The sequence below is a fragment of the Chenopodium quinoa genome, unplaced genomic scaffold, assembly GCF_001683475.1.
Source record: "Chenopodium quinoa cultivar QQ74 unplaced genomic scaffold, ASM168347v1, whole genome shotgun sequence".
In the NCBI taxonomy this organism is placed as follows: domain Eukaryota; kingdom Viridiplantae; phylum Streptophyta; class Magnoliopsida; order Caryophyllales; family Amaranthaceae; genus Chenopodium; species Chenopodium quinoa.
In genome coordinates this window covers 2,190,630-2,216,702 of record NW_018743212.1, presented here as the reverse complement: position 1 = coordinate 2,216,702, position 26,073 = coordinate 2,190,630, and the positions used below count along the sequence as shown (strand labels likewise).

Here is a 26,073-nt window from a genome sequence, read left to right as displayed (position 1 = left end):
ATGTATGGTCCAATTGGAAAATACAGCATCTATGCAGCTTTATGAGTGGATTTGTATAGAAGTTATGAATGTGCTTACTTGATTTGTTATTGCCATGGATTGATTGGCAATGAGGATTTAGAGGTTAAAATCTAAAAAGAAAATTGAGCGGCAAATTGGCTTGCAAATCCAAGTATGAAGCAACAATGATTTTGAGTCAGGAGTCACAATATATTTATCTCAAAATGATAATATTAAGCCGCTACTCCATCATGATAATTGGTTTAATCACACAATAATGCTTTTAAATAAATCGGACAATCATCTTCACTAAGAGAAATCAATGAAAGTAGTTGCATTTTAACAATCATAGAAAAAGTTGTACTATAAATTTAATATTTCCATGAAATTAACTCATATTAGCATTGAATATTTGCCTTAGAGAAACAAAATGAAATTCCAAAAGACATGTAAAAACTGAATTTCAAATTTTATTCGGAAATACAATTCGAGCGATCAGCCTACACCATTTTCAATGTTAATCACATAGTGAAAATTTCATACAACAAAGCTTTCCCTAAAAATAATTAAAAACCTTTCATGGCTACAAATGCCTATAACTGAATTTTTTTAAATTGATCATCCCACCAAGTCACCACTACCCGACTAAATATTAAAGTTGATTAATAAATTTAGGCCCAGTAGATTATCTCAACTATTACTCAATAATTCACAATTCTAGCAAAGTCCAATTTGATTTCCTGACATTCTTAAAATAACATTCCTATGATAACGAGATTATAAATCCTATTCTGACTTAAACTCGAAATACTTTAAAATCTCAAACGCATCCATTGTAACAAGACTTGGTGGGGTAAAATCAAAAACTCAAACTCCAATAACACAGTGAATTTGAAAAGCTCTGTAAAACCCCATCCAAGTCTTCCAAATCGGCAAAATACAACAACGTTTTTCCTTTCTTCTGGGTAAAGAACTCTGTAACTAGTATATTTAAGATATTAATATTAAAGGAGAAAGATAAGAAATTACTCAATTTTTTCTTCCAATTAATAAAATACCTTTTTTTTTTTTTTTTTTTGCTGTTTTCTCAATTTCTTCTTCTCAAACCCCCGAAATTCCTTATTCCTTCCACGCAATCCAAACTTCTCTCTTTTCCTTCTTTCTCTCTCCTCTTTTTCTCACCGTTTGCGGAAAAATTCCCCTTTTTCGAGGTCTAATCGGGTGATTTTTGCTGCTCTTTTGCTGTTCGTGTATCAATTGATCATAACAATTTCTGGGTTTTCAGGTAATTTTGTTTTTTTAATTTTTTATTTATGTTTTACAGGAATTTGAAGTTGGGTTTTGTTTAATTTTGAATTTTGGGGGTTGGGATTTCCAGATTATGGTTAATTACTGAGTTGAAGTATTGTTTGATTACCCTTTAATGGGAAAAGTATTTGTTGGGTGTTGAATTGACTGAATTTTTAGCTGTACTTGGAATCATATGATAGTTAATGTTGTTAATTTAATCAAGTTATTGCTAATTGAGTTAAATTTTATTGCATTTTTGTAACCCTTAATTTTAATCACTTGGTTCATCTTCGTTAATTGGATGTGCTATGGAATTTAAAGCCAATTTGTACTAATTTGAATGTGTGTTAATATTTGTTTTGCTATGAAAATACTGAATTATGATACCACGTTTTGATTTATTTTGACTTATGAGATGGAGGATGAAAGTTTTTACAACTTTGATGACTTTGAACATATTGGATTTATATGGGTTATTCAGCAAATGCACTGATTATATTCACCCTAGTGGTTGCATGAAGACTTCAAAACTACAAAATTTGAAAATTTCATGGATTCTTGATAATTGAGCTCATATTAGTTATATTTCGTTATGGGATGCTTCTAGGAGTTCTGGCGGCGAACACTTATAATGTCACTACATTGCTTATCTGTCAATGCTGATAATTTAGATTCATAGCTCATATAGCACAGAACTTGTCAGGGAATCGCGGTGGTTCTCTTTGCCTGAAATTTTCCAACTCTATGTTTTCAGCCCTCTTATACATTATAGTTACTTAGATTCGATTAATGGTGTAGTCAACTCAGCGGGGATACATAGTGCATCTAATTTTAGCTATTGTGGGTTTTGTTGTTGTTTTATGTTTAGTTTTATTGAGTGTGTTAGTGTTGTATCAATCTCAGGACCTTCATTTGATTGTTTGAGCGGGGAATGGACTTACCGTATACAACTACTGCTGTTGCTTGCAAATAATGTCCAATTGGCAAGGGGGTAGAAATGCTTTGAGCATATTTAAGTGGAAAAAACCTGGTGATCCTTCACTATCTATTGGCCTACTCAATGATATTCCTCCTGAGATTGAACTATCCGAATATGGAAGGGTGCCGAGTCCTGGAAGTGAAAGCCCTTCTGGGCTACTTAACGGGGAGAGCCTGAAAGTGGAACCTATTGCTGATTTGGACCTGTTCTTTGAAAGGCTGTATAGCTACTATTGTGAAAAAGGGCTTTGGTGCATCATTGTGAAGTGGATAGTTGAACTCTTGAGTCTTGCTTTTACAATATGCTTTTCAGGGTTTTTCTTACTTTTCGTTGACTGGAATGGTCTCCGCAATGCTAAATGTGGAATCGATGCTGTTGAATCTGGAACTAAGCCCTGTGACCTTGCGATAGAAGCTCTCCATGCGCATCCATTAACCCCACTTACACTTCCCAAGGCAATTATTCTTGGGTACCTGGGTATATTTTCCATATATTGGGTCTTCTGTTTTCTAAGGTTTTTTGCTCAGCTTAAGGAGACTCTTAGGATACGTCACTTTTATTACAACTGGTAAGCTTATATAAGCACAACTTTGTATTTGCTATATTCCCCATTATCTCTTTGGTCTTTCTCGCCCTTTCTCTATTGTGGCAGGGGTATGATGGTGATATGGTGTTGCCTCTTGATTTGCGAGTACACTAATTTAAGAATGACGTTCTTTGCAGTCTCCATGTTACAGATGATGAGTTGAAGACCATGCCATGGCCTTCTATTCTTGAGAAAGTGGTTCGTGTTCAGAATTCACAGAAGCTATGTGTTGTGAAGGATCTGTCAGCTCATGAAATTGTAATGCGATTGATGCGGAAGGAAAATTACTTGATTGGCATGATCAACAAGGGGATTCTTGCTTTCCCTATATCTAAGTGGATCCCTGGTGCTGGTCCAGTTGTCAAGTCTGGCCCTAATAGGGGCCATCAACGCCTCATATTGACAAAAACACTTGAGTGGACCTTGAATTGGTCCATATTACAGAGCATGTTTGACAGGTAATAATTGCTTGACTGTAGTACTTCCTTCGTCCTTTTTTACTTGCAACATTTCTATAGTGTAAATTATTCACATACTCAATTTCAATTACATTTTGTGATTTATGCTTTATTAAAAAAAAAGTCATATGGGTCTTGTTAGATTCATCTCAATGTCTACTTCAATAAATTTAGTTTTATAATTTTTACAAACGCATGACTAAAGATAAGTAAATGGTTGAAGATACATTGGCTAACGTGAAAACAAGAAAAGTTGCAAGTACGGAGTAAAGTATAAGCTGATGAATTGTTTAATTATTTTTTATTTCCAAATTTAGAATGTTGTGTGGAATCCTTGGCTGTTATGTCCGTTCCTCTACCACATCTTGTTCACTTCATTTCATGAGAATTTTTGCTTTTGCTTGCGGTAGAAGGTCACTAGTCCTTCGCAGGTCAATCTTATGCATGAAAGTCCTATCCAATCATGTTTCACTTCTTTGCTTTGGGATTGCTTTCTTTCATGTGCTGAAATCTGTACAAAATGACTAACTTTGTCATTAATCTTTAATTGAAACAAGCTTCTACTAACTGTAGTTAATTCAGACCTGAAAGGTATGGCTGCCTTCATTTGACCCTTGTATTATGTGCTGAGTGTTGCTGGTTAGTTATTTTCTAATAGTTTTTCATGATCTCCTTATTCAAGTAAGGCAACAAGCCTTGATATTTATATTGATCAGTTGTTAATGGATGCACAATAAGCTGAGCTCTTCTTTTATACTGAATATTTTGACTACGTTGATTATATCTTTGTTCGTTGGTTTGAGAAAGCAGTTTGTTTTTGTGAACTATATATCTGTAACGAGACCATGATTTAACTTCTCTGGGATTTCTCTTCATATGTTTCCCTTCTATAAATGTTTCTGCACAAGAGAAGCTTTGGAATTTGATGTTATGTTCATTTAGTGGCTGATACGCTCTTTTATGCCTGCAGAAAATTCTGTATCAGGGAGGAGTTTGTCTCAAATCCTGGTGCTTTGAGGAAAAGACTTGTAGTAGTTGGACTGGCAATGCTTCTCCTTTCTCCATTTTTAGTAATATTCATGCTGGTTTATCTCTTCTTGAGGCACGCTGAACAATTCTATAACCACCCAACAACAGCATCATCTCGAAGATGGTCAAATTTGTCAAAGTGGATGTTTAGGGAATTTAACGAGGCAAGTTTTTTTCACTTTGTTTTATTTTGTTTTTCCTGTGGCATGGTTTTGTTGTATCATTTTGGTATTTAAGTTTGATTGTGTTACTAGTGTTGCACATACTCTCCTGCCCTTTGTTAATTGTTAATTTAGGAAAAGGTTGATTACAAAGGAACATCTTTTCTTATAACTTTCCTAGACTTTCATACCGTATAGGTTAATGTAATATACAAATTTATAGACCCATGATAATAGAAACTTGGCAAGTTTTTGGGGAGTTTTCAAATAGATCAATGTGACAACTAATATACATAACTCCAAAGTACTAACCAAGAAGCAAGGAGAGCATTTTGATTTTTGAAGCAATCCAGAAAAAAATTTAGACATCCATACAATTCATAGTTCCATATGTTTAATAGCTGATGTTTACTACCTGTATTACATTGTACTAGTAAATTTATTATGTAGTATTTTCTTAATTTCCTTTCAGTTTTTTGTTTATTGAATCTGTTCAGGAACATATAAATATTTGAACATACTCCATTGTACAGCAATTTGATATGTCAAATTGTCTATCAAATTATTGTTGGATCTATACTCTATACTGATCTAAGATATTATACTGGTTGGCGTTATTAGCAATAATGTGGTTACAGAATTGCAGATTGTGCAGCACATGGATTGTGCTATGCTCTACCCTAAATGGATGGCGCCTCAGCTCCTAGGCATACTTTTTTATATACTTGTGGGGAGGAAAATCCCTTTACAAATTTTCACTTTCATTTCCACTAGGAATTTGGCATGAAAAATAAAAGCTAGTAAATCAAATTTCCTTTCTCTTCCCTTCATATCTATTTAAGAACCAAACATTGGAAAATAAAATCTCTTTTCTTTCCCTTCTCTTCCTTTTGTTTTCCCTTCACTTCATTTCTCTTTGTTTGCTTTACTAATATTGAAATAGAAGGGGGGTCTAAGGCTAAGGGCGATAAATAAAGCAATAACAACAACAACAACAACAAAGCCTTGGTCCCAAGACGATTTGGGGTCGGCTAACATGAATCGTCATAAGGAACCATTTGATATAGAAAAAGGGATGTAACAAGATAATCAGTTGAGAGAGTTTTAAAAGAGAACCAAGAATATAATTCAAGAAAATTTTAAAGGAGTGGTAAAAACATGGGAGTAATTAATATAAAGGTTTGAGAAAACACTAGCTAGGGAAATCAATAAAGCTCATAAAACACAAATTGAGTAATATAATAAAAGTAAATAATTAGATAAAATAAACAAAAGTATGTATATAATCATGACATGTTGTTGACGTGAATTTTCCCCCTCCACACCGCCCTATCCAACACCATATTTTCCTCAGTCCCCAAAGCACTCATATCACTCTCAATCACCCTCTTCCAAGTTTTCTTACGTCTTCCCCTATTCCTCGCGATCCCAACACTTTGCAACTCTGCGGACCTCCTTACTAGAGCCTCACTTGGTCTCCTTTTTACATGGTCAAACCACCTTAAGCGATTCCCCCTCATCTTGTACTCAATCAGTGTAACCCCCTACTTTCTTCTTGTATCTCATTCCTCTACCAATCCTATATTATAGTAAATTTGCATGAAGTTGGGATCTATGACAAATAATGTGCCTGTACAACATTATTGAATGTTATAACACTTTTAGCTTTAGCTTCTAATTCATTTGCCATTGGGCTATATATAGCTACAATGTACATCCTATAAAGTAAAACTCAAGAACAAAATTGCAGAAAATGCAGTACTGAATTCTGATATAGCATAGTCATTGGGATGCAATTATAGCTTTTCATCTGTTGACATAGATTTTTCCAACAGCAGTCTTCGAGCCTTTGGTGTCCTGAGCCTTATTTTATCTCCATGTTCTCTCCGTACCTACAGGGAAGATTTGATCTATGGCTTTGTGGCCCAATATAATGGTCCTGTTAAAGATTATCTTGTCAGGAAGTGGCAGTCCTACTGTGTTGGTGGTTGGTTGGGCTATAATGGCAAAATGGAATCTAGCTTGCAGAAATATTCATGCAAGGATTGTTGCGTGCTAGGGTAACCTAAATATATCCTAGTTGGCTTAATTCGAATGAGTTTGTGCCTCACAATTTTTTTTAGGTTGACACAATTATTAAGGTTAGAATATGGGAGGGGTATTGGAAGTGATATGTGCTTTCTAAAACGAGGGGAAAATGGTAATGTAAGTAGACTCAAAAAAGCTGAAGAGACTATAGGCCTGTGATAATGTACAAAAGTTTGACATATTCATGCCTGCCACTTCCAAAAGTTCAATTATCGTAGTGCCGCGTGAGGACGTAACATTCAGCATATTTCTTTTCAGTTGCGTTTAATATATGCCAAAATTACATTCTGTTTGTCATGGCTGGCTCATTGGTAGCAATAGGAGTATTGAGAATATACCTGTAGGAGCTCTTGTGAGTTTAGTTTGAAAATAGAATTAATGAGCTTTTCTGTCTGTAATGTCTGTAGGCACTAGGCAGTGTTAATCACACTAGAAGGGATTACTGGTTAGGAGCTTATATCAACTTGCAGTTGCTACATGCAACTATGCTAGTGACATGGAGGTTGCTTGCTTGGTGGTTTTACGGTTTAATGACTTAAGGACTGCAAATCATCCGCTTAGGAGTTTTTAAGGTCTTCTGATGATTTAGAAATCTGTGATTAAGTAGTGAAATCTCAAGATGCCATACTTAACTGTGTAGAAAACGAACACCCTTTGTGTAGCAGTTGAACGGTTGAGATATGAGAACCTGTTCTTGAACTTATTTCTGTTCATCATGTACGAATTAGCCATTAACTATATTTTTCATTTTGTTTCAAGGAATGGGTAGGGTTGGGGGTTGTGATTTTATGGTGTTAACATATTTGGAGATCAAATGTAAACTATTTAGGTATAGAAAAAGGTGTATTAGAAAGTTGATTTACTCCAATGCCCTAGCTGCATTGAGGTGATTTAGAAACTAATGAGTATAGTGAAATGTAAAATAATGTTTTATCGAACACCTGAAATGTTCTGCATAATATTAAGATGATGTACCCATAAAATTTTCTGTACCCCTATTCCTTGATGTTGTCATTGACTTTTTATCCCCCTGCATTGTAGGTGGAACACTTCTTTAGACACCGCATAAACAGCAGTGTCATACATGCTTCAGATTACTTGAAACAATTTCCATCTCCCATAATTTCAGTTGTTGCTAAATTCATCTCATTCATATCTGGAGGCTTTGCTGCGGTGCTGATCATTATTGCTTTGCTGGATGAATCTTTGCTGGAGGGCCATGTAATTTCTTCTTCTTTTTTTGCACCTTTTGAATTCACCACAGAAAATGGACCCTATGTATGTTGATACAGTGGCTAACAATCTATTATAATGCCTTTTTGTTGTAATTCTTGAAGATATTTGGCCGTAATTTGTTTTGGTATGTTGCTGTATTTGGAGCAATTACGCATATCAGCCGGGATGCTGTGACAGATGAGCTTCTAGTTCTTGACCCCGAGGGCACAATGTCCTTGGTGGTTCAGCACACTCATCACATGCCAAAGAGATGGCGTGGTAAAGAAAATACAGAGACGGTCAGGATGGAGTTTGAAACTTTATTTCAGGTAATTTCATAGGCTGGAAACCTGATGCTGTTTAAGTTGTTTAATCTTTGGCTAACTAATTAGCATTGATTACAAATGCTTAATAAATTATGTATTTTTGCAGTATACAGCAATGACGTGGCTGGAGGAGATGGCCTCTATATTTCTAACTCCTTATTTGCTTATATATGTTGTGCCAAAGGTTATTAATTTTCCATTTGAATTAAATCACTCGTTTCTTACTTGGTTGAGTGACTTTAAGCTTATGCTGTGTCTTTACTTCAGAAAGTGGATGACATTCTGCAGTTCATCTCTGAATTTACGGTATACATAGATGGAGTTGGTGATGTTTGCAGGTTTGTGTATTAACAGCTTATGTTTCGTTTGACCTTTTGTGAAATGCTACCTCCTGTTTTTTTACCCAGTGTATCTCATTCTTCTTGCAGCTTTAGTGCCTTTGATTTTCAAAAGCATGGCAACGGCAATTATGCTTCTCCATACAATTCACTTCCCACCCAGAGGAGCTCCCAAGGAAAGATGGAAAAATCTTTTCTGAGGCATGAACTTCTCTAGACTTGCACTCATTTTCATGCTATTTTTGTTGTTGTTGTTGTTGATGTTGTTAACCTATTTAAGTTGTCTTTTCTGTCTACAGCTTTCAAACCAGCTATCCCTATTGGCAATCAGATGCTCAAGGGATGCATTTTCTAACCACTCTCAGAGCATTCCGGAATGAAAAGTTGAGAAGGCCTAATCCTGGATATGGGCATTCACCACCCAGAAGATGGCAACAGAGTCCAAGTTTGATAGATCATAACTCCAGAAACAGCCACTTCAGAAGAGAATCCCCTTACAACAGTCCTGCACCGGGTTATCATTTGGGCTCTCTGTGGCTTATCGAAACTGATCCTAAAACTCACCCTTATCTTCTTGATTGGTTTTATGTGTCCGGGGCTCGTCATGTTATTGGTACTAATGATGTCCCATCAGTTTCTATGGACATTGATAATGAGCAAAGCAAAGAAATCTGGAAGCCATCCTTAAATATTGAAGCCAGTCATGGAGAAAGTTGGCCTAATTTCTTTGAGAATCGGTCAAAGAGCCATCTAGAAGCTTCCACGTCATCTCCAGTCTTTCTGGAAGACCAAAGTGTTCTGCGGCATCATGACTCAAGCAACATGTTGCCGTCTGCTAGGAGCCACTGGTGGGACCGTGGTGGGCCCAGCAGTGCGGAGCCTCAACAAGCAAGCTTTCTTGAGCCTCCTGAGTTTCAGCACCATGGCGGGCCCGAACAAGGCAGCTTTCTTGAGCCTCCTCTGTTCAGATACAATGGCGGGCCCCAACAAGCCAGCTTTCTTGAGCCTCCTGAATTTAACCGTCACAATGGCAGTGATTACTACGGAAGCCATTCAGAGAGGAGCGTAGATGAGCACGATCAACCATTGGATTGGGGCAACTACCACCAGTTGTCTCGAACGACCGATCCTGTTGAATTTGGTACCAGTGGTGGCGATTTTAAGCTCCATTTTGATGATGTCTATAAACCTTCAGAACCTCCTACCATAAATATAGACTCTAGAGACTTAGCCCCTGATACATATCAAGTGAACTAATTCTTGATCCCCTACACGGAATCGTTGTTTTTTCATTTTCATTTCTTGGGTTCTTTTTGGTACATAATCTTAGGGCTATTTTCTCCTTTTTGTTTGGTGCAAGGAGAGCAGAAGATCGTAATTCTTTGTTGTACATAATTCATGGCTTAAAAAAAAAAAAGTTGCATTTAGAATTGACCTTGCCTCTCTTTCTAGAATTGTACAAAGAAAAACTTGCATTTTAGGTTGCTCATAATCCTTGTCTTGTTTGTAAGTATGCAATTGCTGTTAGCTAATTAATAAATTAAGAGGTGAATTGGTTATATTGGTTCAACTACATACCTTGTACATTCAAATATTCAATGTCATTCATGATGTTATTCACTTCTTTTATACTCGTAGCAAGTCAGCAACCACACCAATGATATAAAATTATACCATGTCATCCTGTAGAATGACATTAAACATATAATTTTCCTTTATTTAATTTTTCATATAAAAATAAAAATATACACAGTAATTTTATTTATTTATTTTTTTCCACCTAAAATTAGTCTAAACTAGTCAAGTTAGGTTTTATCGGTTCTGATCCTAAATTAATTAGTCCAATCTCCGATCTCGAATTTCAAATTCTCCCTCTGTATTTTATTACTTGCCCCACTTTTTGTGGTCGTATTCTATTACTTGCTCCATTTTTTTTTTATTGAAAACCTTTTACAATATTTACTACTTCCTCCATTCTTTATTAGTTGATCCGCTTTGATTTTTACACTATTCACCACCTATCATTTGACCGGTTTTTGTGAATAATAGGTAAAGAAAAACATTTTCATGTGGGATGTTTTTGAATTCGTCTCAATAAGTACTATCATAATATATAACTTTTATAATTTTTATTTATGGAGAATTAAAGTTATTGATCGTTAAAGTTTTGTATTAACAAACGTGATAAAAGAAATAAGTCAAGTAGAAAAGAACAAAGGAATTATTTTTTTTCCTCCTAGCGAACCCCCTTAACTATCATACTTTTAATAATAAAATACAAAGGGAGTATTTGTTAACCAGTCCAATCTCCGGTCTTGAATTTGAAAAATTTGGTCATGAGTCCACTCCGGTCTTGGACTATACGGACTGACCCACCAGGAGGTTTACTAAAACAACTCTAACTGACAGTACTTTCGAAATTAATAAACAAGTATTGGCATGCATTTGGCAAGCTCATTTCCCTGATCATTTTCATCCATTGAAGAGAGGAAAATGAGAAGAGCAAGCTTCACAATTCTGTCTCTCCCCAAACTAAAACCCATCACAGCAACAACAACACTCATTTCTCGAGCTTATGCTTTTCGGCTAATTTCTAAGCCGTACTCTCACAATTTTGGGATAAATTGCGTGAACGAAGCTGCTCAACTTGAGGAACAAGGTGAGGAAATTGAAAAGATCCAATCTTTTGCTATTCAAGGTTTAAATCATCTGCAAAAATGCTATGATTCTCATAATTCTGATTGTACTTATTCTTCTTTTATAGCTTTAAGAATTTTGGGTTCTACTAATAATAGATTATACAAGTATTATGATGCTTTAACCTATCTTAATAGGGTTGATAACATTTTGAACAAGTACAAGAAATTCAGGGCTGAATCTCTATTTTATTATGGCCCACCCTTATGTAATCAAACTTTAAATGAGATCCTTTATGATGTTCAAGTTGAATTGGTACTGATATGGGTAGTAGAAAGAATGTTTTTGAGGATTTGAAAAGGTTAGTGGAGTTGAAGGAGTATAGAGTGAGTGATAGATTGGAAAGGATTGGTGATACATATTATGAGAAGGAAGTAAATTGGCGGTTATCAAGCTTTTACTTTTGATAAAACTTATTTTGAGGAATTATGTGAGAATGAAGGGAGGTGTGAAGGTTTTTTAATAGAAGAAATGGATGAACTTGTTATGTTTTACAGGGACTTGGCAGAAGTGTGTGTTGAGAATTCAAACTTAAAGGAAGCGTTGTCATATCGTTTGAAAGCATTGGAGACTTTGGAGATGTCCACCAAGGTCGATAATTTTAGGGATATCGAGGTAGAGGCTGCTATTGATAAGCGGCTTCTTTCTGTTATGTATGCTGTAAGCCTGTAAGTGAGGAGGATGAGAAGGCACTTTCCTACAAGGAGTCCGCTTGGAAAGTTCTTAGGAGCATAGAAAATAGCTCTCATTTCGTTCATGCTGAATATAATGCTGTTAATATGCTTATCACTCTAGGGTGTTATAAGGATGCTTACAACATGGTGAGGGACATTTTTTACAGTCATCCGGCTGAACCGGCTCTTGCTTTTGAAAAGCTGGATAATGGCTCGGATCAAATGCTCGTTGGAATTGGTAGGCCTTCATTCGTTATTAACAAAATAAAAATGAAAGATGAACTTAAGGCAAGAGGAATAGAAGATGAAATTAAGGCAAGAGGAATACATGATGTGATTATGGGTGTCATATACATTATGCAGGCCAAAGCTAGTACAGAAAATTATTACTACGTAGAGATGTATCTAGATGAAGCTTCTTGTTTTCTCAAAAACATCTTAAAAGTTGAAGCCATTAGAAGTTTCTGCAGGATACTCAGAGATATCTATGCTATATAAGGAAACAACAGCAATCTCCTTGTTGAAGAGAGCCCATGTTTTGCTTCAGAAAATGCCTGAAAAACAGCAGTATTCTGAAGGAATTGTCTCTGCTAGGATTGGTTGGTTACACTTATTTGCAGGCGAGGCTACACAGGCTATTCCATACTTGGACAATGCCTCTGTAAATCTGAAAGACATCGTTGGCCCCTATCATTACGAAGTTGGTTTTGTCTATAACAACTTGGGGGTGGCTTATTTGGAATTGGGAAAACCGCAAACAGCAGCACTGATGTTTCTTGTTGCAAAGGGTATCATGGATGTTTCACTTGGCCCTAACCATGCTTGCTCGAGCCAATTCAAAACCTAACAAAGGCATATGTTGCCATGGGAAGGTACAATTATTTTTTGCAATATGATGATTATGGTCCAACTGAATACTGCTTGCCATTTTATGGTTCCTCGTCTCCTTACTTTGTCAACTTTCTGTGCTTATTGTGGTCAAAATGTAATTTCTTTTGCAATATTTACCGCTGCTGAATCTAAGACATTAGCGTATGTTACTTATCCTGAGTCTTAGTTGCATATTAGGAACCAAAAATGACTTGCATATTTGATGAATCAATAATCACATCAGCAGTGAGTGTAGAATCAAGTGACCACATGTTCAGTCAATGTGCAATATTGCTCATCTTTTTACCTTTGTAGGCCCAAAAATGGTGTAGAAGTATTCTGTTTTTCCCATTTTTCAGGATATTGATTCATGGCTAATCCTTTATTTTTTTTGTTCTCCGATTTCTTATTGAGAGAGTTAACTGTTTCATTTTCATCCCACCCCCAGTGTAAATCATTTTGTTTTGTAGAGCTTTTATAGAATCTCGCTAGTCATTGTTGAAAGATTGACAAGGATTAGATGATCCGTAAGCCCGTGAGATGTATAAGACTCTGTAATATATATATATGAAACTAGACTTTATAATATATAGATCTAGGAAATTTTGTATTCTGTAAACATTTACATAAAAGAAATTTATGGCATGTGGTGTAGCATGTTCCTCAACCATGTCCAATGAGAAAGTGAGCAGATGCAAGTGGTGTAGCATGTTCTGAATTTTGCTGGTTTTAAGTGTAAAAGTGGTGTTCTGATTTGAATTCTGGAAATTGTTTCCCCCCTTTTGAATTTCATAGACTGTTTGTTGAATTGCAGTTGTCTCCCTGCAACCGAACTCCGTTCAAAAGTAATGCAAAGCGCAAAAAATGAGCTTAGAGAAGCACACAGAATTCTGAAGCACCTAAAGACTGAAGCAGGCTCCTCATCCACAGAACTTCCAGTAAAAGCCTTGCCCTTGCCTCACAATAGCAAGCCTAGCGCCATCTTACAACTGAATCCCTGTTATAATCATCCTATATGTTCTCGGGTTGATGTCAGAAAAATACGTGTTTCATTTCCAGGGAACTAGGTCGCCTGACTCTATTTTTTCTTATGTATAAGTGTGTGGAACACTTGACATCTACCCGTGGGCTGTGTATGTACTCACAAATGTAAGTATTGAGGGAAGGCCTGATTATGCGTTTGTGCTCACAGATGAGTTTGCTGTCGTTTTAACAAATTGGCAAACAAATTTACTTGAAATGTGTATGTGAAAAGTCGTGTTTTAAATTAAGTAATATTTTTCATCATTGTCTCTATACCTTTGAAACGTCTGAGATGTGGATACATACATGCCCATGTGTAAAAATTAATCCTAGTGCTCATTGTCACACAAACAAATTTTGGGCAATTAGTCTTTGATAAGACATTACTCGGCAATGAGTTCCTGGAGGAGCAAAGTGTTCTGCGGCATCATGACTCCAGCACCATGCTGCCTTCAGGTGGGATTTGCTGTACATAATTCTAAGCTGTACATAATTCATGGCTTAAAAAAAAGGTTGTATTTAGAATAGACCTTAAAATTTGCATGTTTAGGGTGTACAATATCTGGATCTTGTTTGTACCGTTGTATGTATGTATTTGCTGCTAGCAAAGAAAATAAGAGGTAGATTTATCATATTGCTTCATAAACATTGAACGTTCATGGTTCAAGTATAGAAAGTCATCAATCCAATCTAATAATACGTTGATTAAGGGTAATAGCATATTTGCATTTGTGATAGATTGCTAATTTCTAAAAGGTCTCCCATAAATCTGAGTTAAGATTACACATCTTGCTTGATAATTAATTTGAGTAGTTAGGTGTGCCCACATACTCAACAATAACCCTAGAATACTCCGATGTACCCAAGACCTAGAGCTTGGAAAACTATAACTTAAGACCACATGCACAATAATTCCTCGCCTTTCCTCCCAACTTATTATTTTTTGGTTGAAAAAAATATATAAATTTTGCATATGTTTCTTATGTACGGAGTATTTTATGGAATGGAAGTAACAATCTTATGGAACGAAATAATAGAAATCATTCTCATTTAAGTTTTGTTCTCACCTAAATGAGTGTTTTTCTTATAATATTTTCTATATAATACTTCGTATATTCATTAGTGGTTGCTAAACTTTAGACCCCGGATCTTGTTCTCTAATTAGTTCAAGTCTGATTCGGTCCGGTTTCGAACACTGCACAAGGCGCACACTCGCACAGCCTACTACACACCACCACACGACACTAATACGAAGTATACTAGTATAGTCTTCAATAGTGGGGTTTTGCAAGGGTTTAAGCTAGAGAAGATCATTCTTAATTGTGCAAGTTTCCCTCTTTGTTCTTCTGTTCCTCAATCAATTATTCAAGCTGCTCACCAAAATGAGAAGGGCTTCAATCAAACTCCTCTCTTTCTCAAAACCCAGATCAATATCTCGCAACTTAACCACCCAAATCTGTTCAACCCTAGTTTCAACTGATCAATCATGTACCCAGTTGAACTCTTGCTCCAATTCCAAGGGTTTACTCTTTTTCACCCCAAAAACCCACCAATTCCAGAAAACCCCATCTCAAAATTTCAACACCCAAGTTGAAATTCACTCTAAATTGCCTTCTAGGCAGAGGAAAATCAAAGAAAGATCGCAAATTGAGAATGATTTCGAGGCGGCGAAGACGGCTGAAGATATGCTTGAGGCTTTCAAAGAAATGGAGGCGAATTTTGATGAGAAGGATCTTGGTTTAGCTTGCTTGAAAATTGGTCTTAAACTTGACCAAGAAGGTGAGGATCCTGAAAAAGTTTTACCTTATGCTATTAGAGCTTTGGCTGTTTTTGATAGTGAAAATCAAATTTCTTTACCTATTGCTATGACTTTACAGCTTTTGGGTTCTACTAGTTATTGCTTGAATAAGTTTAATGATGCTTTAGGGTATCTTAATAGGGCTAATAAGATCTTGGGTAGGTTAGAGGAAGAGGGTAGTTTTCGAGCCGAGGATTTGAAATCTATTTTACATGCTGTTCAGCTTGAATTGGCTAATACTAAGACTGCAATGGGTAGAAGAGAGGAGGCATTGGGGAATCTGAGGCATTCAGTGGAGATTAAAGAGTTTTTGATGGGTGAAGATAGGAAAGAAGTTGGTAATGCTTATAGGGACTTGGCGGAAGCGTGTGTTGCCATTTTGAACTTTAAGGAAGGCTTGCCGTATTGTTTGAAAGCGTTGGAGTTACACATAAAATTGTTGGGGGAGAATTCGGTAGAGGTTGCTCATGATAGGCGGCTTCTTGGAGTAATTCACACTGGGATGGAGGAGTATGAGAAGGCATTAGAGCAGAATCAGTTATCTCAGAAAGTTCTGAAGAATTGGGGTCGAAGCTCTGATTTGCTTCGTGCTGAGATCGATGCTGCTAATATGCATATTGCTCTTGGGAGGTTTGAGGCAGCTATAAACACGTTGAAGGGGGTTGTTCAGCAGACAGAAAAGGATAGTGAGCATCGGGCTCTTATTTTTATTACAATGGCCAAAGCGTTGGTGAGTCAAGAGAAGTTTGCTGATGCAAAGAGGTGTCTAGAGATTGCTTCCGGTATACTAGACAAAAAGGAAAAGTTGAAACCCTTAGATGTATCTGAGGCTTATATGGAGATATCTATGCAATATGAGACAATGAATGAATTTGAAACTGCAGTATCCTTGTTGAAGAGAGCACATGCTTTGCTTGAAAAGCTGCCTCAAGAACAGCATTCTGAAGGAAGTGTGTCTGCTAGGATTGGTTGGTTACTCTTATTGACGGGTAAGGTTACACAGGCTATTCCTTATTTGGAGAGTGCTGCTGAAACTTTGAAAGAAAGCTTTGGCCCCAAGCATTTCGGAGTTGGATATATCTATAACAACTTAGGGGCAGCTTATTTGGAGCTGGAAAGACCACAGTCAGCAGCACAGATGTTTGCTGTTGCAAAGGAAATCATGGATGTCTCACTTGGTCCTCATCATGTTGACTCTATTGAGGCATGTCAAAACCTCTCAAAAGCATATGCTTCCATGGAAAGGTACATGAATATTTGTAGTTTATAAGTTTACTATATCTAAGTGAACATCAAATTTATCTTTGGAATTGTTTAGAAGAACTGCCATCGTTCACATTTTGTTCTCTCCTTTGCAAAAGTTTTTGAGTTCTAATTTGAGGCATTCTAGTATGTTATCCAATCCTAGCACTTCATAGCTGTTAGTTACATATTAGGCACCTAAAAATGCCAATGAAAATTAAAATTATCAGTGACATTAGGAATGAATAATGAGTCTAAAGTCAAGTAGCAAGGGAATATCTTTCTAGTTTCATGATATAGGCATATTGCTTCATGGATACCTTTTTCTTGTTCTTCAAAATGTTTCTCAGATTAATCTATTTATTTTTAAAGATCTATTATGTCTTTAGAGTAACCTAATTTACTTACACTCCTTGTCACTTACTAGTCACTTGTGAAAGGACAAGAATTGGTGGTATGTATGGGACTTTTAAATTTGAATAATGCAACTAGGAGCTATTGCAAATGGTGTACCATGCTCCTATACCTCTTCACAGTTGAAAGTGAACCTTATCTCAAGTTAATATGATTTTACTAGAGAGTAGAGTTGATAAAAAGGGGGCTGGTCTAATTCACGAAGTATTTTGGCTCCAAACTGTGATCAACTGACCATACCTGAATGCATGTGTAGACCATTTGGCCTTTTACCCTAGCCAATTTGGGTCAAAGTTAGAAAATTTTTGGCTTTTAAAAATGGTCTAGGCAGTCCTTTTCTACCTGTGTCCTGAACCATGATCAGCTTTACTTGATTTAGTCTTTAAAGAATTCTCTCTTGTCATGAACTCATGATGTGCTGCAAAAGTGCAAAACTGTAGTGCTAATTCTTAATGTAGATGTCTTGTGGTGCATACATTGAAACTGTACTTCTTGAGGACAGCTGTCGCTCAATGAGTGGAATGCTACAAATGGGTGTACATAATTGTCAAATGCTATTGCTTTGTTACTCACCTTTGTTAGGCATTAAATAGTTTATTTGTACTGGTTTATGTGAAGCTATTCAGGTTCCCAACCTGTCAACAGATGAAACTTCTTTGTATTTGAAATTTTCTGCCTTTCATATATAGCATTTGTTGAATTGCAGTTATGCCCTTGCAATAGAATTCCAGCAAAAAGCAGTTGATGCTTGGGGGGGTCACGGGAAAAATGCAGAAGATGAGCTTAGGGAAGCATGCAGAATTCTGGAGCAGCTGAAGATCAAAGCACTAGGTGGCTTCTCATCCAAAGTGCTCCCAACAAAGGCCTTGCCCTTGCCTCAGAATAGCAATCCTACCAGGATAGAAAGAAGATGAGGACAGAAAGAAGACAACCATGCTCTTGTGGAAGGTACATTCAGCAGTTGTTTCTGGGGAGTGCACTTCTTGCCATATTTTTTATGTGCTGTTTTTGTTTCTATTTAAATATTGGGTAAGACAAGGGGGTAAGAGAGAGGGGGGGGGGGGGGGGTTTCTGGTGACGGTGGTAGGTTTTGAAATTCGGATGATATGCTAGATATGTTTGCTTGCTTTGCTCCAGTTTTTGTTTTGCTTTTGGTTTTCTATATGAGTTCATTATGATTCTTTGGAAAGTGTATATGTCTGCATCTTAGCTTTTGTTATAGCATTAGGTGTGATCTTCAACTGCGATGTTGTAATTGAAATAGTTATAAGGGATAAGGGAAGGAAGAAGGTATAGAACAAGAAACAGAGGAGCCTGAGAAGGGAGATTTTGAATTCAGAGGAAAGAGTGAAAGAAAGGATCGAGAAGTAATAGAACTTAGAGAAGTGAAATGTTGGACCTAAATAATTTAAACTTGGTTCAATGCCATCCTATAGTTGATAATGAGGAATGAAAGATTCCCTAACATTGAATTCGGAGATAATAATGTAATAAGGTAGTAAAAAACTAGAGACAACCAATTGACCATCAATTAATGGTGTACAATGAGCAAGGGAAGCATATGGTTCGGATATGGGTCATTGTCAATCAATTTTTCCATCTACCGATTGCAGAGATACAAGCAACTAGGAAGAATATTCCTAAATGCCGGAGGAAAGGCTGATGATACAAGCAGATTAGAGAAAACAAGTGAATGGGGAAGAATACTCTTATAAATTTAAATGATGAGCAAAAAGGAAAGAGGGAGATGGAGGGGGTGAGGAGAGAAATGAGCTGAGGTATTGAAGTATGGAGTGATGTATAAAAGAACGAGAAAGATTAAATGTGAATATGAGAAGAGTGATGTGTAAGAGAGTGAGAAAGAATAAATATGAATATGAGAGCTCTTTGGCAAAAATGAGACAACCAAATCACCAATTGTTGTATAATAAAAAACGAGTGTGCCAAAATGTCAAATTTGGAGAGCAGAGTGAATGGAGGAGTGAAATAATATAACTTAGGAAACATAGGTGTTTGACAAAATTTAGTTAAACTTGGTTTAATATCATCCTATAGTTGAAAATGAGGAATGAAATGAGCCTAAATTGAATTCAAAGGTGATAGACTGATAGTGAAATGAGATAGCTAATGCTAGAGAGAGTAGAGACAACCAATTGACCGTCAACCTACGGTAGACAATGAGGGTGTGAAGCAATTCGTATATGGATCAATCAAATTTTTAACTACCTACGATAAAATACAGACAACTACAAAGAATATTTCTAAAACATGGAAAGTCGAAAATCATAATCACGAGCCATTTAATACTCGAATCTCCATGCATATTGTTAGCTGGTTGATGCATGTGTAGTCTAACATAGGTTCAAGGAATACATTTAACTTTTAACTTAACACTTTAGAAAATTACTACTGCTTGTTTACTCATCTACATTCAATACCTATACTTCTATTTTTGTTTGGTGTTAAATATCGTACTTTTAAATCTTCTCACATTCTGTATATGTTTATTAGGTTGTGAATATTTTTCAGTCAGTCATTTACCGCAATCATTGTTAACAAATATTCAAGTTTTTATTGTTCAGAGCCTTTTTTTTTTTTTTTTTTTTTTTTTAATAAATATTCTGTCATTTGTTGTCTATACATATTGATAATGTCTGATTTTAATCACGTCTTATGGGGTTAAGTAGAGCTTCAATATCGAGACTTTGAAAGATGCAAGTGTTTATATTGTTTGGTACTTTACAAGTCATTGGGTATAATTTATACTCGTTTAACTAATTTTTAATGTCGTTTAATAATGTTATACTTATGTTAATCTATAGTCACATTAATCGTTCATGATATTGTGTAGTACCTCACGCGATTGTAATATTTTTCAAGTCTAATGTGCTGCATAAGAATATTGCATCAATTTCTGTAGTAAATGGAATTATTACTAATGTTGTGATATCATGTAGGTGGTGGAGATGGTTTGCAAAGTTAAAGAGGAACTACGAATGTCTTAGCAAAAGCTTTTGAGGGGTTTGAATATCAACGAGGAAGCTGCGACTTTGAAGGTTGTGATCTTTGGTTGATCGGCTTTAGTCGGTTTTAAGGGATACATTAGTGGTTCCTCTTGGAACTTGGCACAAAAGAATTTTTGCAAACCTGTATCAAAATTAAGCATGAAAGTACATTTAATGGAGAAAGAGAAAAGTTTACGAAAAATCCCTTCGCATTTTTTAGATATATTTTTTTTCTTTGGTGCAAGCATTTTTTTAGATATATCATTAAGGTATTACTTGTATTTGCTTCCTTCTAATTGTTTTGTGCTCCTTAGTGCTAACAAAGGCAAGAATGGCAATAAAGGTTTGGTTTGAGTTGAAGCTAAAGTGAGTAGAGGACCGAGTGCATCTTGGTGCATAGCTCCTATGCGTTTTGGAAACACATAGGAGGGTAAAATAGTCATTTGACATTTATAAAGGTTTTTTTTTTTCATTTTTTTTTATTTTTTTTTTATGGATACAATGGTATTTTTTGTATACTATTATGCATGTGTATTATACCATTATGTATGTTTAGCAATTTACTAGATTATACGCTGTTTTAGTATTACTCTTATATCACACAGTGGTATAATATTTGATATACAATTTACATATAAAATTTAGGAAATTTTGTCTAAAACTATTCTAAAGATAAGGTCATTGGTGAACAACTACCCGTTTTTTTTTTTAATTTGTTTAGATCTACTCGAAAGTTATGAAACGTTTGGGTGGCACTATCCAGTAACGTTGTTCGTCTAATTAAAAAGTTATTGGGGCCCACTTTTTCACTTTTCCCACTTAATTAACTCCCCCATCTACCTTCTCTCCTCTCTCCTCCCTAATTAATTTTTCCTCCATTCTCACTCAAAAAATCCAAGAGAAGATAATCAAGCAATTGAACGCAAATTCTCAGTAATTCAGGTAATGTTTCACACTCTTTTAATTCATTGTTTGTTGTATTTGTCTACAAATTTTAATTGAATGCAATTAACACAATTAAGGTTTAAATTAGTGATTTAGATTAGGGTTTATGGGTTCAAATAAATTTTGGGGTTTTGATTTCTAAGGTTTGGGGGTTTAATTGAGTTAAGGGTTTTGGTTATTTTGACTTTGAGATTGAATTCAATTGCTTATTAATTACTAATTGGCCATTGTAATTGGTAGGATGTCTAATTCTTCATACCACTGTAATTGGTATGATGTTTAATTATTAATTGGGGATGTTTAGAAAATTAATTAAGGAGCAGAGAAGATAGCCGGGGAATTAATTAGGTGGGAAAAGTGAAAAAATGGCCCCAGTAACGTCGTAATTGAACGGAAAACATTACTGGGTAGTGCTACCCAAACGTTTTGTAACTTCCGGGTAGTTCTAAACAAATAAAAAAAAAAACGGGTCGTTGTTCACAAATGACCCTATCTTTAGGGTAGTTTTAGACAAAATTTCCCAAAATTTACATACTTATTTGTACCATTAGAAAAAATATTTATACCACTACAACATTTAATGGTACTATTTACCTATTTGATGGTACTTTATACCTATGTTAATATTTACAACTTAGCTATCTTATTTATTTTCCACTTTAAAGGAAAGAAATTGAACTTTGTTTTGTTTTGAGAGCCACAAGGGCAGGTGATGAGAATTGATCTCAAGATCACCTGAAACCGGGAGGGGAGCTCTAATCACATGAGCTATCCCTCACTCTCAACTTCTATACTTTCTACATTCAAACTAACGACCACTAAGTCAAGTTAACCCCCTCGCCCTTCCGCGATATATAACCACATAAGTAGGTGCATAATTGCTTAACACTTCATATTTTGCCATGAGTTGTGTTTGATGCTTAGTACTTGCTATTACCACTATAAAATTCATATCAATATATTTCGATAACAATTGGATAAAAACAAATTTATTCCCCAACCTCCTTGCTTTAATAAACAAGGATACATAATATTAATAATACTGTTATCAATAATTCTGCTATTAATTGCAGTTTTCATATAATTCTAGCCTTAAGGTTTAATCTTAAAACCAAAGTCTTCAAGTATAGCATGTCTCTCCCCGTCATGACCTGTGTAAACCTTAAAGAAATCTTTATACTTAAATGCCTTAAAGAGAGGAGGATTGATTTCTGCTTGAACAAGCTCCTTAGCTGGCTCCACTATGCATTCATATGATGGATTAATGAAGAAAGCAGCACTTGTTCGCGCCTCAGTGGCATTGCTCACTCTGTGCACCGCAGCTTTCAGCTCCCCATTGCTTACAACCTACACCGAATTATACAACGAATCCTGTAAATAATATGCTACTAAAATTTAAGCATATGAAGCTTATCTTCACTATGTTGTATAGAAACAAATATAAGGGTGTATGCAATTGTACCTCGAGTTGATTGCCAACGAAGACAACAAATGCATCAGGAACAGTATCAACACTCATCCATTGGCCATTCTTGAAAAGTTCAAGGCCGGGAACATGAAGAGGCACAGCTTGAAGAATGGTTATAAGGTTGGGATCCGAATGCTTAGTTAATCCAAGAGTTAAACTTGGATTAGAGCATGGTGGGTAATGATTAACAGTCAAGATATTATCTGCACTTAGCTCACTTGCAAAGTACCCTTTTTCTAGCCCAATTCCCTCTGATATGCACTCTAAAATCCTTGCACCTAGATCCTTCAATTCTGTAACATATGCTCCTACAATCTCCCTGTAAACATTTAAGCACTCATGTAAATTCATTAATAGTTCTCTCATTCATCAACTTTGCTAACAAAAAAATATACTCCGTATTATCATAAATTATAATGTGGAAATGATATTTTTTTTTATTTACTTGTAATTCGTGACTTAAGATAATGATGATTAAATATTGTTTTTGAAAAACTTTAGAAAGGAAAGAGTGACAATTGTAAAAAAATGAGAAGGTTGAATGCCTGTAATTTTCAGGATTTTGAGGCCAAAACTTAATGCATTCCTCCAAAGGGCTACAATGGTGCTTCAAAACATCCCTCCAGTAGTGAAACTTTTCGGTGTTAAAGTTGTAGCTGCTTGAGTATATTCTGCAAAACTGATTTAAGTCCTCTTCCATGTTTATTTTTGATTTTTCTTCTGGTGGCAATTCAAAAACTTCTTTGAACACTTTCAATGCTTCATCAATTAAGTCTTTTGAAACCCCATGATTTATCACCTAATCCCAAAAAATAATGGCAATCAAAATTAATTCTGTTTGCTTCTTATAATTAACCCACAAACGAAAAATAGCTTAAGTATTGATAATCAACATCAAAGTATGAACCTGAAATAAACCAAACTCTTGGATAGCCTTCATAATATGCTGGGATGAATTCTCTTCTTGAAGATCAATGATGGGAACATCAACTTTCCCAGAAATAGCTGCATGCAAAACAAAAAATACGAGTTACACAAAACTAACACTTATACATGTACACCGAGGGTACGAGTTTATCCAAAAAAATAGGGAAATTTTCTTTGTTAACGCCCAACTTTCTCTTTGGTAACTTGCAAAAATTTCAATTCTCTTTGATAATCTTGTATAATTAATTTTTATCACTTATAACATTAATGATTAATTTTTATTAAAATTTTAACAATAGTTAGAGTTATTTGGTTAATTTAATCATTTTTAATAATAAAATTATTTTAAAAAATATTTTTTTTTTAAAAAACCCAACCCTCCCCACCCCCGCCCCCGCCCCGATCGGCGACCCCCTCCCATTTCCCCACTCAACGCCCCACCGACGACCCTGACCCCACCCCAAACCTCCCCGAAAACGGGCCCCCCTCCCCAACTACCCCCCTCCCTTGTGTGTCGACCTCAAATAGGGTTTAGGGTTTTTGGGCCGGCAAACAAGGGGGCCGGTTTTCAGGTGGTTTGGGGTGGGGTCAGCAGTGGGGTGTTGGGTAGGGGAAATGGGAGGTGGGGGTGGGGGAAAGAGTGGAGGTAGGGGCGGGGAGGCTGGGCGTCGCTGGCCGAGGGTGGGGTGTCTGGCCGTCGACAAGGGGAAGGGGCTGCTGGTGGCTGGGTGGGGTGGGGGAGGGGTTTGGGCTTTTTTAAAAAAAATTATTTTATAATATTTAATTATTCCAAAAAATAAAAAAACTAACTATAGTTAAGGATTTTTATTAAAATAATACTTATCAATGGTGATCAATAACACAATGTTACTAATTATAATGAAAATATTTTATTTTTACCAAAGAGAAAAAGAAAAACTTAAGTGTTATCAAAGAGAATTTCACAAAAAATTATATACCATGTATCACACATAAGTCAATTCAGAGGGTGACTTGATTTATTGACTTTTATGTACGTATTGTAATATGGGGTGACTAAACAAGTTGCAGACTATATTTTCATAGTGTACAGAATAACAAATCATTATCATTATTTGTTAAATATTTGTACTAAAGCAACAAACTTACGTGGTCTTCTTTCAGGTGGAAACACATAGTTTTCCACAGTTTTTCCATTTGCAGTAAAGCAATCTGAGAGGAGGTTAGCCATCAGTAATATGTAGGTGGAATTTATATAAACTGTTTGTGCAGTGGTGCAACTCTTAGATGTCACACATTTATATATAACATGCATGTAAGATGTTAAGGAGTATGCATGTCTATCTATTATCTTTTATTTTTACACAAATGTCTATCCAATATCAAAGATGATTTTTTTTCCCTATTGCATACTTACAAAATCAATATCTATACGGATTTCGTTCACACTTGTATATGATATATTGTTATATGAATCCTTATGGATATGGATTTATTTCCTATAGAAATACAATCCCTCTTGATACATATACAACCCTTCTTGATACATATGAATTCTTAAGGTTTTGCTCCTTTAGAGTTATTTTCAGTCAAGTTCAGTTCATTTCATTTAAGTTCAATTCAGCCCAATTCAGCTTAATATAGCTAAAAATAAATCATAAATTTAAAACGGTAAAATGAGACTTTTATTTAGGGATAAGTTTTTTGGGTGAATTGAAATAATGGAGGGAGTCATTTTTGTTCCACTTCCCCAATTCTATAGATATTGCAACATTTGGACTTTTATTAGTTACATATCACCCATGATCATTTACTTACTTATAAGAAAAAGAAATACATAGTCATGTGATTGGTGTGAGATCTTGTTAGATTTCTCTCGATATATGTACTTTTAAAATATCAGCATTTATAGCTATATACTGGGTAATTCTCGACAAATGCTTGATTTATACTAGTTAAGTAATACTTAGCTTCATCTGTTTTTTTTAGTTGACGCGTTTTTTTTAATCATGTTTACCAACGCACAAGTGCAACAATTAATAATTCTAAATATCAATAAGTTAAACATGTAAAGAGCTGATGTTATATGAAAGTATTGAAACAATTTTAACTAGCTTAGATCTCACATAACGATATTTTAAAAAATATTAATTTTTTATAATTTTTTGGTCAAATGCGTAGAAATAATATCAAGATATATTCTTAATATTATGTTGCTAATATATTTCTCAATCAAATGATATCTTTGACTTATATATGCATATGTTGCATGTAGAATATTTTTTATTATTGCGTAAATCAAATCTCATTCTTATGTACATATATTATCCTCTTAATATGGGTATTATCTTCCCCTTCTTTATACACATACTAGATGGAAGCCCGTGCGATGCACGGTTTTTTCATCTAAGATTTTAAATTATTTGATTTATTGTATTTAATAATTTCAGACAAAATTACAAAAGTTTAATATTTTTTTTACTATAATTTATAATAAATTTATTAAATATAAATAAATTGTAAATATGATATTTTTTCCGTTATATAAAATCTTTAATGTA

At 35.3% G+C, this 26,073-nt stretch overlaps 3 protein-coding genes across 3 annotated transcripts; 2 read left to right on the top strand and 1 right to left on the bottom strand.

The window, feature by feature from the left end:
- Positions 1 to 862: 862 nt before the first annotated feature.
- LOC110734373 (autophagy-related protein 9-like) lies at positions 863 to 10,043 on the top strand. Its single transcript, XM_021914507.1, has 10 exons — positions 863 to 1,285; positions 2,194 to 2,837; positions 2,993 to 3,313; positions 4,284 to 4,506; positions 7,633 to 7,812; positions 7,929 to 8,135; positions 8,239 to 8,316; positions 8,400 to 8,470; positions 8,561 to 8,671; positions 8,770 to 10,043. Exons 2-10 carry the CDS (start codon positions 2,263 to 2,265, stop codon positions 9,725 to 9,727), a joined length of 2,724 nt encoding a protein of 907 aa, XP_021770199.1. The 5' UTR covers positions 863 to 1,285; positions 2,194 to 2,262; the 3' UTR covers positions 9,728 to 10,043.
- A 4,933-nt stretch (positions 10,044 to 14,976) lies between these two features.
- LOC110734372 (protein KINESIN LIGHT CHAIN-RELATED 2-like) lies at positions 14,977 to 21,028 on the top strand. Its single transcript, XM_021914506.1, has 3 exons — positions 14,977 to 16,777; positions 17,895 to 18,136; positions 20,146 to 21,028. Exons 1-2 carry the CDS (start codon positions 15,117 to 15,119, stop codon positions 18,100 to 18,102), a joined length of 1,869 nt encoding a protein of 622 aa, XP_021770198.1. The 5' UTR covers positions 14,977 to 15,116; the 3' UTR covers positions 18,103 to 18,136; positions 20,146 to 21,028.
- Positions 21,029 to 22,230: 1,202 nt separating this feature from the next.
- LOC110734605 (hyoscyamine 6-dioxygenase-like) lies at positions 22,231 to 24,743 on the bottom strand. Its single transcript, XM_021914767.1, has 5 exons — positions 24,662 to 24,743; positions 23,514 to 23,611; positions 23,152 to 23,405; positions 22,601 to 22,925; positions 22,231 to 22,485 (listed from the first exon to the last, which is right to left on the bottom strand). Exons 1-5 carry the CDS (start codon positions 24,741 to 24,743, stop codon positions 22,231 to 22,233), a joined length of 1,014 nt encoding a protein of 337 aa, XP_021770459.1.
- Between the last annotated feature and the right edge of the window lie 1,330 nt (positions 24,744 to 26,073).

What these genes read in the sequence shown, in the direction of transcription:
- LOC110734372 (XM_021914506.1), top strand. Translation starts at nt 15,117, where the DNA reads ATGAGAAGGGCTTCAATCAAACTCCTCTCTTTCTCAAAACCCAGATCA. An exon ending in GCATATGCTTCCATGGAAAG is followed by an intron (nt 16,778 to 17,894) that starts GTACATGAATAT and finishes GTTGAATTGCAG; the next exon opens with TTATGCCCTTGCAATAGAAT.
- LOC110734605 (XM_021914767.1), bottom strand. Translation starts at nt 24,743, where the DNA reads ATGGCTAACCTCCTCTCAGATTGCTTTACTGCAAATGGAAAAACTGTG. An exon ending in TCCACCTGAAAGAAGACCAC is followed by an intron (nt 23,612 to 24,661) that starts GTAAGTTTGTTG and finishes TTTTGCATGCAG; the next exon opens with CTATTTCTGGGAAAGTTGAT. An exon ending in AAGAGTTTGGTTTATTTCAG is followed by an intron (nt 23,406 to 23,513) that starts GTTCATACTTTG and finishes TTTTGGGATTAG; the next exon opens with GTGATAAATCATGGGGTTTC.
- LOC110734373 (XM_021914507.1), top strand. Translation starts at nt 2,263, where the DNA reads ATGTCCAATTGGCAAGGGGGTAGAAATGCTTTGAGCATATTTAAGTGG. An exon ending in AGTTTGAAACTTTATTTCAG is followed by an intron (nt 8,136 to 8,238) that starts GTAATTTCATAG and finishes GTATTTTTGCAG; the next exon opens with TATACAGCAATGACGTGGCT. An exon ending in TTATATATGTTGTGCCAAAG is followed by an intron (nt 8,317 to 8,399) that starts GTTATTAATTTT and finishes TCTTTACTTCAG; the next exon opens with AAAGTGGATGACATTCTGCA.